Raw genomic sequence first — 16270 nt, 5'->3', positions numbered from 1 at the left:
AAAATTATTTAGCCTAATGATTGAGCAAAGTGTGACTAGGGTAATACAAGATCACTCTGGTAGTTTTACATGAAGTTTTGCAGGGTTTCCCCCTGCTTACTAATGAAGTATTAAATCCAAGTCCCAAAACTTCATGAGAGATGGACCACAGTTATGTACTCTTTGGAAGACTCCCCTCCTAAGTTAGGCACCCCAAGCCTAGTTTAGATAGACAAGCTTCCTTGTCTTTAATTTGCAGATGTAGGTGGATTTTTTTCCTAGTCCCCCTTTCACAGAGGGCAAAACTCTTCAAGACTCGTGGCTTTATAAAGAGTTCTCAGTTCCAATTCCTACAAATCCAAAGCATCACCTCTGATCCCAGTGTGGCCATTAAACCTGTACTGAGACGAATAACCTTCTCAGGGCTGCCTCAGCATCAGCTCACGTGCTTTCAACTCCCATAATCAGTTCCCTCTTCTCCTTTTGGCCCTAGGTATTTCACTTGCTATCTTGTGAGCCTAGAAAAGCATTTTTTAAAGATGTTTGTAACATTTCATCCAGCATTTCCAGGTACTTCGTAGCAGAAGAGTTTTAAAGTTAAATAGTTCTCTCTCCATATTTCCAGAAATGTTAGTTCCTGTCACCTTACAATTAAATCTAAAAGTGTTAAAAGATATCTATTTTTCAAACAATATCTGTCTATAATTGAATTTTTTAATTGGGTAAAATATCTTTTTTAATTCAACAGAAATTGGAAAATGAGTTTACTCTTTTTATCAGTTTCCAAAGTGAAAACCCAAAATATCATTTTTAGCTTGAATAAATCCAAGATATGTTGTGGAAGATCACATATTACAGGAAGCTTCTTCTCCAAAGTTGCCGAAGTATGTTACAAACATACTAATTAACCCTTTTGGGCTTTTTAAAAATTTTATAGTGCAACATTAGTTAATCATCATGATATACCTATAAATCAAGTTTGTGGCAAGTTTTATGCCCCACTTATAAGCAGAAATGCTTACCTATGAATAACATGACTATGATCATAAGTCAATGACAAAGCACACAATCAAGACTTCTGGTTTTTGTACAATTAGAAAAACTAAATTATGATCTAGAAAAATTCAAATTTAATATTTTTATTAAAACATAGGTATACTAGTTATTATTTCTGTGTATGTGCATAATATTTGAAAATCTAGAGTTATGTTGTTCTTAAAATATTTTAGAACCAAAAAAAAGACAAATTTGAATTCTAACCTCTTTTAAAATTCTCCTACTTCATCTTTCTTTTTTTCCTATTTCCTGTCCTAAATCAAAGATCTGAGGGATCTGATATTTCATATCTTCTTTATTCTATGTGTATTTGCCAAGATTTCCAAATACACAATTATTTGAAGAAAAACACATCAAGAACCTCTAAACAAATTTAATTATAATTTTAATCACATAATTCAGAAAATTTTATAAATCCCTCCACTTTTAAAATGCAGATATCAACTAAATCAGCTACTAAAAAATAAATATTTACAAGTGACAAATGTTTTTAAATGGGAACTTAATATTTACAAAATACCAAAGTACAAAGATTGCTTAATAGTAAGTACCTTGCCCAAAGCATTAATACTACTATTTAAAAATCCAGGAAAGTATGTCATCTTCTAAACATACATAAGAGAACATCTCAAAGGTGTTTTTCTGCTCCCAATAGTTGCTAGCTCTACATCACTAAGAGAAGTTACGCTAAATCAATGCATCTGCTGCAGATCTCTGTATGCTTTTCCTCCGGGACCTAATCCACCTGGAATACACCACTATTTTAGACAGAAAGAAAAAAAAGTCTTTGTTTTTTGATATTTTTTTCTTTTGCTATGTATGTTTGTTAACCGTTAAAGGGCAAAGCATAAATATTTATCTGCTATTAACTTTATTTTAAATTTAATTTCTTCATTTCACATAATTTTTATTGTTATATTAAGATTTAAAAGTTAATGATACGACTTAAAAGCAAAAATAAACAAATGGACCTAATTTAAGCTTTTGCACAGCAAAGGAAACCATAAGCAAAGCAAAAAGACAACCTACAGAATGGGAGAAAATATTTGTAAATGATGTGACTCCCAAGGGCTTAATTTCCAGAATATATAAACAGCTTATACAACTTAATAACAAACAAACAACCCAATCCAAAAATGGGCAGAAGACCCAAACAAGCAGTTCTCCAATGACGACATACAAATGGCCAATAGGCACATGAAAAAATGCTCAGTATTGCTAATTATCAGAGAAATGCAAATCAAAACTACAATGAGGTATCACCTCACACCAGTCAGAATGGCCATCATTAAAAAGTCCACGAACAATAAATGCTGGAGAGGGTGTGGAGAAAAGGGAACCCTCCCTCCTGTTGGTGGGAATGTAGTTTGGTGCAGCCATCATAATAAACAGCATAGAGATTTCCTCAAAAAACTAAAAACAGATTTACCCTGGATGATCCAGCAATCCCACTCCTGGGCTTATATCCAGAGGGAATTCTAATTCAAAAAGATACATGCACCCAATGTTCATAGCAGCACTATTTACAACAGCCAAGACATGGAAACAACCTAAATGTCCATCAACAGAAGACTGGATAAAGAAGATGTGGTATATTTATATAATGGGATACTACTCAGCCATACAAAAGAATAAAATAATGCCATTTGCAGCAACATGGATGGACCTGGAGATCACCATTCTAAGTGAAGTAAGCCAGAAAGAGAAAGAAAAATACCATACGATGTCACTTACAAGTGGAATCTAAACAAAAAACACAAATGAACTTATTTACAAAGCAGAAAGACTCACAGACATAGAAAATAAACTTTGGTTACCAGGGGATAAAGGGGATAGAAAAGGATAAATCGGGAGTTCGAGATTTGCAGATGCTAACTACTATATATAAGATAGATAAACAAGCTTCTTCTGTATAGCACAGGGAACCATATTCAATACCTTGTAGTAACCTATAATGAAAAGGAATATATGTATGTATATGTGTGACTGAAACATTATGCTGTACACCAGAAATTGACACAACATTGTAAACTGACTATACTCAAAAAAAAAAAAAGTTAACGATATTACTATCTGTGAAGTGGATAAGCACCAAGAACCTACTGTATAGCCCAGGGAACTATATTAGTTTCTTGTAATAAGCCATAATGGAAAAGAAACTAAAAATACATATATATAAAATAATAAATACATATGTATGTATACGCATAACCGAATCGCTTTGCTGTATACCTGAAACTAACATTGTAAAATCGACTATACTTTACTAAAAAATAAGAATAATAAAAATAAATAAATATAAAATAAAATATATTTTTAAAATTAAAAAAATTAAGTCAACGACAAAACTCATTTCCCACATACTATGATTAAATATTTTCATTTTAAAATTAAAAAACAAATGAAACAAGATTCCTATGTTTATATTACAAGATTGAAAGTGAAAATCTGCAGCTGTTGATCTCATTATCAAATGCTATGGCGATTTAATCATACTCATTTAAATTAAAGTCCCACTGTCAGAAAGACACTTGCCAATCTAATAAGTAGCATAAAGTTAAATGGATAGGGTGTAAAAGAAATCAACCTCAGGAGGGGAAAAAAACTTCAGTAAACTTTGGTTCACTTTCTTGTATCTTTTTGTTACTTTTTCACAATTTTTTTTGTATCTGTGGGAAGCATCAAAATAATTTTCTAATATTACAAATAGTATATAATCTTATCCAGGACCTTTCAACCTTTTCAACCACTGGGACAACGTTAAGGGGAAGTGTTCCCCGTGTGATATACTCTCACTGAGTATGCCCAGAGTTTTTTATGACCGACACACAGCTTTCAGGGCTGTAAATTACGATCACTTGCTGGCCATAAACCCCTCTTTCTCTCCTATTGATTCAAGACACACCGTTGCTGCAATACTGTGGCCCAGTCTCTAACTTTACAAGTGAGGCACCAGAAGGAAACAGGTTAAACAGATGCACGCACTCTATCCCAGATGTTTTGTTCCCAAACTCTAATTTGTTCAATGATATCACGCTGCCCTCTAAATTCACTACATTTAGATCAATGCAGTTAGCCTGGCCAGAATACATGAGGTATTCCACATGAGTGAATTTTTCAGGTTCTTGGGGCTTAACTCTTTAAATACCAAACTTTACAAAGTTACCAGTCTTTTTTGGTAGAAACTTCCCTAAAGTGAAAAGGCACAGATTTCCTTCGATGTTGCAGTAAAATGGCTCAGACACTAATTCCTTGCTTAACTACCAGGTCCTGTGCCTCATGAATCTTTTCCTGTCAGGCTACTGGTCTTCCTTGTGTTAATTCTGGTTCCCTCCGTGAACTCTGCCATCTCACTGTACTGATTCAGCTCCTGTGTTATTGCCACGAGAACATGAAAATGGCAACATGGTGGAACAAGTAGTAGAAACGTGTGGATTTAAAATGGCAGAGGGGAAAAAAATGCATTATTTATTTTCCAGATTTCTTAGCCATCGTTTTTACCAGTTACATTAGAGCCAACGATCAGCATGGGCCATTGGCCTCCACAGTAAGAGGCCCAGGTTCCTACACTTTTTGAGTTTCTGCTGTCATTTCTTGCTCTTGTCCATGTGTTATCACCAAATAATTCCTGTTTCCAATAATTTATTCAACTACACAATGGGAACCTACTTATTTAGGCTTATTAAAAAAAAATATCAAAAATACATTAAAGAAATTCCAAACGAAGGCTTGAGGGATTCTCCTCTTATGAGAGCCATCAGCATGACCTCTGATTTAGCTATTCAGGCTCCATTTTGTTGTTTGCGTCTAAGTTCTGATAATTCTGGTTTCTGGATAAGTGACCTTTGGAAAGGTCAGTAAAACTTCTGAGATGTTGTATTTGTCTCAGTCTAGTCCATCTGAATTCATATAAAAAGTCCTCAAAATAAAGGGTTTGCAATTAGCATAGAAACTTAAACTGAGCCAAAGTGGACATTCAACACTCTAAATCAGCGCTTCTCAAACTTGAATGTGCATACGAATCACCTGGAGATCGTGTGAAAATGAAGATTCTGACTCAGTAGGTTTGAGGCTGGGCCTGGCATTCTGCATTTCTAATCAGGTGATGCCTGGCTCTGGGGCCATGTACTCTACTTTGAGTAGCAGAGCTTTAGAACATGGACCTCTGTTTTCCTCTCTCTTATTTTTTTTCCCTTTGGTGGGTAAGTAATTGGGCTTATTTATTTATTTACTGTTATAGGAGGACTGGGGATTGAACCCAGGACCTTGTGCATGCTAAGTATGCACTCTTACCTCTGGAGCTACACCTTCCCCTCCTCTCCTTGTATTTCTAAATCCCCTCATTCCTTTGCTTTCTCCTTTTCTTGCTTTACCCTTTTTGTTGTTTTAAGTCTGCCACAGTAACTGTTTAGCCCTGTAGATAGCCCTTGGAGCTATAAAGATTTTCCACACTATAACGGAAGCTATAAAAATCACAGTGCAGAAGGACGAGAACACTCCAACAGTCATAAGCTTTCTCAAAATGCAACCAAAATAATTGAATCAATATAGATGGCATGATTTTTAGGATGTGTAGTTATTTTAGTATATTTCTTAGCAATTAAATATTTTCCTTAGGATATGGCTCAAAAAAAAAAAAACTCATGAGGTAAGTGGTTTAAAGGGAAGTAAGAATCTATTATTTATATTAAGATTCAATAGCATTCAATAAGTGAGCTGCTAATTATGAACAGAACGATGGTGCTTGTCCTGATCCTTACAACCTATTATTATTTTTTAGTCTACTTTAAAATTAGAAGAAATTCTGCTACCAAGTATATCTGATCCTCTAGAGATGAGCTTTCTAATGAATTAATATTAGAACTATATATTCCTTATAATCTTATATAAATTTCACTTACAGTTGCATTACACCAGATTCTACCAAATGGTTCATAAGTCTCACAGGAATTATTAGATTTAGAATGAGCCCTTCAATGCAGTAACTGCTGGCATTCATATGGTAACAGAAATGTTCTTACCAAAAGACTCTCTGCACCTAGTCAACAAGCAGCTATCTCATTTCACAGCGGGGAAACCTGAAGCACATCCAGGATACGCAACCAGGTGAGCACAGTGCAAACAGAACATGAAACTCCTAGCTTTGAAACCTACCTTATAATCACTGTACACTGCAGGTCAAACATCGTCAAACTTTCTTTTAGGTACAGGAAGCAATTCTTTAACCAAAATCATGTAAAATAGCTGGCTTCTCACTAACATTGAGAAATACAGTTTCTGTACAACATTAGTCTCTTGCCGATATAATGAACACCATGTGAGTGGAGTCCAATTCTGTGGTGTAGTTTTCTCCCAGGGAAACTGAAGCAGACAATTCTACTCCATCAAGCCAGACAACAGTGCACCCTAGTGGCCAAAGGAGAGCAGAACCAGAAATGTCTGTGGGACTCTGGATTAAAATTTAAATATCTAAAATCTAGAAGCTAATAAGAAAATATTATAAATAGTATAAGAATTGCTGTAGACTGAAAGAAAACTTGCATTTATGATTAAAATGAAGATATAAGAGAAAAATATATATTACCCAAAAGCTCCAGTCACCACTCCAGTTATATAAATTTAGCCCCTGTTTTTTAGCTATATTATTCTCATCCACAACTGGACTAGGATTTTGCTCTAACTCTTCCTGGAATTCAGCAGCAAAGCTTGAATCTCCTTCATTTATTACCTGGAAACAAGTATCAAACAATTTAAATTACTTACTGAGAAATGCCCATTTTAAAAAAGAAAAGAGTTAATATTCAAAATACACAAGTAAACATTAAAAGGACAATATTTAAGCTTTTAGAAAACAGCAATCAATATGTTTTCCCTTCTATAGTTCATAGAGTTACACATACAACAAATATTTTCCAACTACTACTATTTTATTAGGTAGTTTTTAGTTGGCACTAGAATTCAAAAATGAATAAAATAAAGGGAGAGGATATAGCTCAAGTGGTAGAGCGCATGCTTAGCATACAGATAGTCCTGGGTTCAATCCCCAGTACCCCCTCTAAAAATAAATAAGTAAACCTAATTACCTCCCCACCCCACTCCCCCAAAATAATAAACAAACAAACAAAAATGAGTAAAATAAAGTCCTTAACCTCCAGAAGTTCACAGTCAGCTAGAGGAACAATTAAACAGTAAAAAATACAATGTAACAGGAGTAATAATTGGTTCCATCTCTTTGGAGGATAATTTGCAATGCCTGGTAGGGTCCAAGATGGGTATAGATGTACTACGCCCCAGAGATTTAATGTGGACATGAGGTCAACAATGTTTTTAATACTAAGAAAGTGGAAACAACCTGACTATCCACTGGTAGGGAAATTGGGTAATTACCTTTGCTTTATACAAACAATGAAGAAATAAAATATCAGAATCAGATGTCTCAACCAGGCCCTGGCCTCAACCTACAGAGTACTCAGGGGCAAGATTATACACTGTGCGAGACAGGGGCCCATGGGGTGGTCACTCATGAAAGAGCCGTCACTATGGAGTAAAAAAGGGAGAGAAAAGGACTCAAAAACTGACACTGCCACCTATGCCTCTGTTGTAACAAAAATGTTGACCCTCAAGGTTACAGGGAAAGCACCGTGGCACTCGCACAGTACAGCGAAGAACTAATTCAAACTCAACTTAAGGTTGAGTTTCCTGATCTCTATGAAGTAACCACTGCTATGAGGGAAGCCCCCAACCCTGGTGATCCTGATTTGAGGCTCTCTGGAGGAAGAAATTGAGGATAGAGAAGACCCCCTCCTCCCAAAGTACATTGACTAACTACCAAAAAGAGAGAGAAAAAGAAACAAACATAGCTGGATACAGGGAGGAGACATAAACCAACCAATCAAAAAAAAAAAAAAATTGAAACAGAAGTCCATAACTTGACCCAGCTGGAAATCCAAAATGTATTAAAATAATTTATATAACAAAAGATAAAGGCTGGCTTTTGCACCTCTACAGCATAGGTTTTGAATGAACTTCAACACCTGCTAAAATGCATCAACTGGAAGATCTTTACGCCTTTTATCAATACTGAGCTCAAACTATAGTTATACATGGAGATCACTAAATTTAAACAAGATACCGTCTGTAATCTTAGGGGAATTACTCAACATAAAATAGACAACAAATAGGTATGTCTCACCTTAACTACCAGAACTGCCACCTTGCCTAAATTCTCCCTGGTTGTAGTATAGTTCACCCTAGAATATCCCACAGTGCCAAAGGATGCTCTGACTCAATGGTAATAAATTTAACTCAAGTCTTTGGGGCTTACAAAAAGGCTTTTTAAAAAGTGGGAACCCATGGATGACTTCCCAACCCCTAGTTAAAATAGTTATTATAGCTCAACGTAAAATAAAACAGGGACTTCAAAGATTGAGGTTTATTATATAAGACCTAATTAGTGAAAGAGTGATTATCCCTACTGCTTCTCCATTTAATAGCCCAATGTGACCTGGTAAAGGTGGGAAATTAATGGTGCCTCACAGGTGATTACTGTATCCCTGATGCTGTGGTCCATGAAGGCCCCTATACCTAATACTACTGAAGTTACTGACACCATCCAATCAGAAACTGGTAGATATTTTGATGTTATAAATGTGATGGATATGCTCTGTTCAATGCCTCTTTCAATGACCTCTCAGTCACAGTTTGCCTTCACTCCAGAGGAACACAATATACTTTTACCTGGCTACCCACAGGGTACCTTAAAAAGCCTTGCCACCACATACAACCTTACAGGTAACTGTATCCAAATCTCTCCAGGAGAACGGGTGTGATGTTACATTGATTATATCCTCCTCTGAGGACATTCTTTTGACACACCCATTCAGGGCATACAAATACTCATGAAAAGAGGATGGGTCATTGCCCCACACATAGTGTAAGGCCTACTATCTTGGATAAATTCCTGAAAACTATTTAGTAACCCAAGGTCCACTCCATCCATGACAATGTCAAGAAACATCTACTGACCGTGTCTGCACCCACAACATTAAAACAAGTCCAACATCTTTTAGGTCCTTTTGGATTCTGCAGGCAATATAGTATTCATTTATAAATTTTACTTAATGCCTACTTATGCTGTTACTTGCAGGTCAGTCCACCCTGAATAGGGCCCCCTCCCAAAAAAGATTCTAGAATTTGTCAAAATGATAATATAACAGACACTCCCAACAGTGCTACTTCCTCCCTGCTGCTCCCCATAAAAAACACACGCATATACACACAAAGAATCCTTCACTGTAGAGACTTTAGCAGCCTCTTTTCAGGACTCCTGGAGTCTCTGGACCACCTGTGATGTCCATAAGTTATCCATAGGCTTCTGATGCAAGAAACTATGTCCTCACTCCACACTATATGCCATTTAAGCAGCAATTACTGACAGCACACTAAACTCTCCTGGAAGCAGAGGCTCTCACCAGCTCTGAGCCTGTGACCCTCCATACCCAGCTGCCCATTATCCCTTGGGTCCTGGAAGCTGCACCTTGTAAGGTCAGCACAGCCACTGAGGACTTCCTGATGCAGGACAGAACCAAATGTGGGCCCTCTGGCATATCCCACCTACAGGTGGGAATGGCCTCCCCTGACCTCATTCCTTTGTCAGATGTCATGGTGCTAGAAGAGGTCACCTCTCTCCTGAACCCCTTCAATACCTGGAGACTGATCTGGGTTCAACGGAGTGAACAGCAATAGGATTTCAAGACTTCAAGCTCCCATCTGAAGTCTGATGGGCGAACCTGCTGTTCGGTAGACAGCAACACCAGCACGCACATGCTGGAGCTCACTGAGCACCTACTGCTTGTCATCCCTGAACCAGGATGTTCCTGTTGAAGGAAAGGACTCGGAGGTCAGCACAACTGGCTGACCTTCCCACAGTTATCTTATCTTAACATTGAATGCTCTGGCCAACAACTGGCTCCCTCTGCACATTTTTACAGACCCTTGGGCCACTGCCTAAGAGTTACACCCTGTAGAGTAAAGAACTCTGGAATTCTCTTTCAGATACTCAGAATATAAATCAAGGTCACGTGTGTCTATCCAAATACTAAAGCCACAATAAAAGGCCTCATCAAGACACTCCTTATCCCCATCAAGAGTTCCAGACATTACCGACAGTGACCAAGGTACTCATTTTATTTCTCAAAATACACATCGTTGGATTCCTGAACAAAGCATTCAAGGGAACTTTCATCTTCCTTACTGGTTTCAGGCTGCAGGCTTCATCCAAGAGCCACAAAGGCTTATTTAAACAAGTTCAAATTCAACTAAATGAAAATGGTACATTTCAGTCATCAGATATCAGGGGTGAATTGTAATAAAGAGTCTCATTCCATTTTTTATGTTAACCTGCTAACAGCTTTTAAGCCCCACGTCTCCTGCATCCTTTCTGTCCCTCAAATGGGCAAACTGTTAAGAGAGCCTGGGTGTGGGTGGGAGAGTCAAACAAGCAAGCTTCTGTCCAAATAGAGGACCCCTGACCCTACCCCTAACCACAATAAAATCCCGGAGCCAGCCTCCTTCCTTGCCCTTTCAAGTCATTTGGGATCTGCTTGAGAAGACCGCCCTGCTCTTCCCTCTTCACTGTGTACACATATAAGTAAAAGCCTTTATATATAAGTAATAAACCTCTTCATGGTGTGTGTGTTTGGCATCATCATTTTCTATCTTCAAATCAAATGTAGGGTGGTTGGTCCATTCTGGCTTTGTAGAGTGGCCACAACAGAATCCTATCTCTCTAACTTGTTAGCTGTGTGGTCACCGGCAGTCACTCAATCTCTCTAAATCAGCTTTCTCCATAGGGGCAACAACGCTCTCTAGGCCAGACAGCAAGCTCATTGAGAGCAGGGATCACGTCCGTGCAGCTCACCGTCTTATCCCAAACACGCAGTGCCAAGGAAAACAGTTGAATGAGTGACAGCTTGGGTTCATGAATATCTACCTGGCCTATTTTATGGTAATGTTTTGAGAATCAACAGAAATAATGCATTCATTTATTTGTTCATCCAGCAGTTCTCTGCCTCTACCGATTTATAAACTGTAAAATGCTCCCCAATAAAAGCTGTTGCACTGACTGCGATCCTCTAAAAGTAAAACATACACTCACAGCCAATGTAAAAGCAATGAGGGTAGCGCTCAGAAACGCAGGTAGTCCTGCAACAAAAGTTTATCAAATAACAAATTACAAGTAGTAAACAAATACCAGAACTAGTTGAAACCAAAAACGTGGTTGACAGCACAGTGATTTAAACTAGAGTTCGGAGCCCTTTTATCAAGAGCTGTTAGTGAAGGGAACGGCGTGAGACCGATCAACGTAATACCGGGTCAGAACCACGACAGTGGGGTCTGGGGCTGAGGCGTCTGGACTAGGACTTCTTGGGGGACCAAAAGCCAGCACTGCGCGCCCACAGGGGAGACTTCCCACCACGGCCCAGGGGAAAAAGCTCGCAGGAAGCACAGGAAACCGTTTCCTCGGTAACAACTTTCCACATTATCCCAAAGGGCACCCAGAAAAGGGAAGAGAGGAAGTAATTTTCACAAGCTGAGAGGGTTCAAAAAACCTCCGTGAAGAAAGCCGCCGGGCAAAACCACCGTTTGGAAACCCGTCCCAGCCAGGCGCCGCTTACCTGGCGAACGATCAGAGCGCCTTCCATCGCTGATCCCTCCGCCGCCAAGGAACCGCGCACGCGCGCCCCGCCGCGGGGAAGGGGCGGCCAGGCGCGCGCCCCGCGCCCACCCCCGACGCGCGCTCGAGGCTCCCAGCCCTGAACGTCCAGTCCACCCGCCCGCTCTCCGAGGGCCACCTTGTCGGCGCCCCTTGCGCCCTCTGGCGGTCGTTGAGGATCCCCGCCTTTGGCTAACTCCTGAAGATGTAATGTTAATTTGTTAGCCTGTAGGCCTGTCTTTGCAAGGCATCAGGATGAAAACCTGTCCTTTCCTACCTCCCAGTCTCAAACTCCTGCACCTACCGTGAAATGGCTTGTAGGCACAAATCACCCTCGCAAAGCCTTTGCTCTGCTTCTCATAATATGTACCCTGCTCCAATGTGCAGAAAAATGAATTGCATGGCAAGGTCTTGTTCCTTCAAATGAGGGATTGAACTTATTGGTAAAAGGCTATTGAGTGTTGCAGATCCTGGTTCCAAAAAAGAAAAAAGCTATAAAAGACATTCTAGGGCAACTAGGGAATGTATCTTATAATATGAAATGTATATTAGAGCTGGTGTCACAGAATAGTGAACGATTTAGGATAAATGTATTGATATGCATAATTAATACTTTGGGTTATGTTGAAGAGTGCCTTTGTTATTAGAAAATTCATGCTCAACGATTTAAGAGTGAAATGTTGTGATGTCTGCAACTTGATTTCAAATGCTTCAACAAAGATAGTGCCAGAGAATGAATGTGTTACTCCCAAATTCATGTACTGACACATAGTCGGCTTCCACCTTGTAGGAACATACTAAGACTGCGGTCTGTTTACAGATGTGGGTTCTCACCAGACACTAGTCTTCCAGTGTCTTGAGCTCCGGCTTCCCAGACTCCACAACCCTGAGAAATAAAAGTTTGTTGTTTAAGCTGCACAGTCTGTGTGTTTTTGTTACAGCAGCCTGAACAGACAAAGATAATAGAGAGAGAGCAAAATAGCAAAATGTTAACAATTATTTCATCTATGTGGGGGATATACCCCTGTTCGGTGACTCTTCTTCTATTTCTGTATGTTTGAATATAATCATAATGTAAAACTGAGGAGAGGGAAAGAGGCAAATCCAGTTCCACAAAAAGACAGATATTGAATATATTTTTAAAATATATATTGCATGCTGAAGGACATATTACCTAATAAGATAATCAAGAAGGATAGGTTCTTGTCCTTGTCCTGCAAAACTTTGCATGAGTTGTGTTGTCCTTCAATTTGGGATACAAGGAGAGGCTGAAAAGAGAAAAATAATGACTGCCAATTCTTTGAACCAGAAGCCACACCAAGAATTTTTCTTTGGATTGAAATAGTTTTAAAATGCCAGGATTTTTTTTTTTAATGGTACAAGATGAATGTGGTTGGTATGCAAAATATTTTTAAACTATTTAAATTTTTTTTAAATTTTGAAACAATTTCAGGCTTACAAAAAAGTGGCAAATATGTTACAATAACCTTTTCCCTGAACCATTTCAGACTTGGCAGTTAACACTGTGCCCCATCAACTTGGAATGCTTTGGTATTTCCTACATTAATAATAATAATAACAACAACAACAACAACATGACCAACCAAACTGAGAAATTAACATTATATTGCTACTTCTTAATTCTCACACCCCATTAGAGTTATACCAATTGTCCCAAGAATGTGCTTTATAGCAAAAGAATCTAGTCCTACATCATGAGTTACAGTTAGTGGCCATATATCCGTCAATGTGCAATATTAAGCTCATCCGCTGCACAGACTCCGTCCTCATCCATCCCACCTTAACACCCCTTGCCCAGCCGTCACTGCATCCTTCACTCTCCTCATCCTTCCCTGCTAGAACCCCTGACAGTGCTGCCTCCACTAAACAGTTTAAATCATTTGTAAAGGCTGAAAAGATGAAAATAATCTAATAAAGGAAAAGCCTGAGGTTGGGCTAGGTCAATCACTATTTAGATTTTAGACCCAATTTACAATGAATGAGTCACAGAAAAATACAATAAGATTCAGTTTATAACATTTCAAAACACATAAAACCAAAAATTTGTATACTGTAAATACAGTTAAAGGATACAAATATAATAAAACTGTAAGAGAAGCAAAAAGAAAAAAATGATAGGAACAAATTTCCCTTTGAGATGGTAAGAAAGGGTTTAGAATCAGGGAGGTGCATAGGGAAATTCAAACTGGACAGGGATATAAAGTTGTTACATAGTCATTCTGGGTACCTTTCAAAATATATGTATGTATTCTATTATGTACTTATTCTATCTACTCAATATTCAATAAAAGTAATTTATAAAAATAAGACCCTTCATAGATAAAATGAACAAAGGACATGAGTAGACAATACCATTGGCCAGACAGAACAAATGTCTGGCCCCAAAGTAAAAAGTGTCTGGATTCAAACTTTGGCTCCACCATATACATTAGCAGCTCATCTAATCTCGTGTTGCCTGTGTCCTCATTTGATACATAAGGCATAGTACTGTGTTAGTCAGCTTGGGCTGCATAACAAAATACCACAGACTGCATGTCTTAAACAACAGAAATGTATTTTCTCACAGTCCTGGAGGCTAGAAGTCCAAGACGAAGGTTCCACCCAATTTGATTTCTAATAAGGATTCTCTCCCTGTCTTACAAATGGCGCCTTCTTGCCATGTCCTCACATGGTGTGCTCCCTGGTGCCTCTTCTTATAAGGACACTAATCCTATTGGATTAAGAGCCCAATGTTACACCCTCACTGAACTTTAATTACTACCTGACTCCAAATACAGCCTCCCTATGTGTTAGGGCTCCAACATATTAATTTAGAGGGGATACAAATAATTCAGTCCATAATAAGTATGAATAATGGGCTCAGATTTTATAATCTGTATATAATAGCAGAACCTCTAGCACAGAGCAAATTTTCAATTAAAAGTCTCTAGGGTAGGAGAGTACCGGGCCTGTTTGAGGAGCAACAAGGGAACCCAGTGTGGACAGAGGCAAGTTAGCAAGGGAAGGAGTAGAGTAAACCAGATCAGTCGGGCAAGGTGGATGAGGACAAGTCAGATCTCTAGAATCTTAGGTATCGTACAGACTGGCTTTTCCTTTGCATGAGATGGAAGCCCGTGGAGGTTTGTGAGAATGATCAGACCTGCTTTATAAAAGGACCCCCGGCCTCCTGACTGGTCTCCTCATTGCTGTCCTTTCCCCTTACAGACTGTAAAGGGGAGTCTGACCTCACCTCCAGATAAGAAAGTTCCCTGCCTTGAGCCTTACTTTAGAGGGCTCTACTCTAGGCCTCCTCTGGCCACATTCCTCCCTTTCTAGACCACACTCCAAATAACCAGAATCCTGAATTCCTTGCCCAAACTGCCCCAAGTCCACTTCTAAGAACCACAAAGGCTTCCTCCGTAAGTCTGTTCTTCCAAGAGTGGCTGACATCAGTGTTGTGCACACCCAAGTCCTGTGGAGTTACCAAGGGGTGGCTCTTTGTAACGGGTGTGGATGGAGCTTGGACATACAGACTAGAATGTCCGTATGCCTATGAACACAATGGTCCCTGCTGTGGGGAGTGGAGACAGAGCTGGAATGGAAGAAAGGCAGGTTGTGAGCTAGTGACCAAGAAATTGTTATCTCTACATCACTTACTTCGGTCATAGAACTCTGGGTAGTCCAAGAACTCTAAATTCTAATTGGTCTTTTAGGTCTTTGTAGAGGTATATTTGCCAAGGTAGGAAAGTAGAAGATATTTTAAGTTATTGCTTTATAATTTTTACAGATTTACACAAATGTGGGCATCCATTTATATTCTTGTCCCAAGCTCCACAAATGTTAGGGGCAGAGGTGATAAAAGGGCAGTGATGGTGGGGAGGGCATAGCTCAGTGGTAGAGCATGTGCCTAGCGTGCACAAGGTCCTGGGTTCAATCCCCAGCACCTCCATTAAAAATAAATAAATAAACCTAATAACCTCCCCCACCCACCTCAACAAGATTTTTTTTAATGGTTAAAAAAGGACAACAGAATCAAAGAGACCAATTATAAGGCTACTGCAATAACTCAGATGAGAGATGATGACTTGAACCAGCATGGTGGTGGTACATGTGTTGCAGACCAGTGTAGCGGTGAGAAATGATCAGCTTCTGCAGATGCAGCATTTTGAAGGAAAGTTAAAATAATGTTCTGGTGGATTGCTTGTGTAGTATGAGAAAGAGAAGTCAAGGAGCACTCTGAAACTACTGGCCTGGACACTTGAAAGAATACGGCAACTATTTACTGAGCTAAGGAAGCCTAAGAGAAGATCAATTTGGGAACAGCTATGCATTTGGGTTTTTAAAATATATTTTTATTGAAGTATAGTCAGTTTACAATGTTACAGTGTTACATCAATTTCTGGTATACAGCACAATACTTCAGTCATATAGGAACATACATATATTCATTTTCATACATATATTTCATATTCATTTTAACCATAAGTTACTATAAGATATTAAATATAGTTCCTGTGCTAT

General features: G+C 38.8%; 1 protein-coding gene across 4 annotated transcripts in view; it reads right to left on the bottom strand.

The window, feature by feature from the left end:
* GRAMD1C (GRAM domain containing 1C) overlaps nucleotides 1–11854 on the bottom strand; it is an 86788-nt gene extending 74934 nt beyond the window's left edge. Inside the window, exons 1-2 of one of the 4 annotated variants that reach the window (XM_074363785.1) lie at nucleotides 11712–11854; nucleotides 6620–6763 (exon numbers count right to left, since the gene is read on the bottom strand). In XM_074363785.1, coding sequence (XP_074219886.1) covers nucleotides 6620–6763; nucleotides 11712–11738 — 171 coding nt within the window. In that variant the 5' untranslated portion in view covers nucleotides 11739–11854. The remainder of the gene's footprint in view (nucleotides 1–6619; nucleotides 6764–11711) is intronic. The other 3 variants (XM_074363768.1, XM_074363774.1, XM_074363777.1) reach the window with 3 other exon arrangements.
* Between the last annotated feature and the right edge of the window lie 4416 nt (nucleotides 11855–16270).

Source organism: Camelus bactrianus, chromosome 1, assembly GCF_048773025.1.
Source record: "Camelus bactrianus isolate YW-2024 breed Bactrian camel chromosome 1, ASM4877302v1, whole genome shotgun sequence".
Lineage (NCBI taxonomy): Eukaryota > Metazoa > Chordata > Mammalia > Artiodactyla > Camelidae > Camelus > Camelus bactrianus.
Note: the sequence above shows the minus strand (reverse complement) of the source record. Positions and strands in the feature narration are given on the sequence as shown.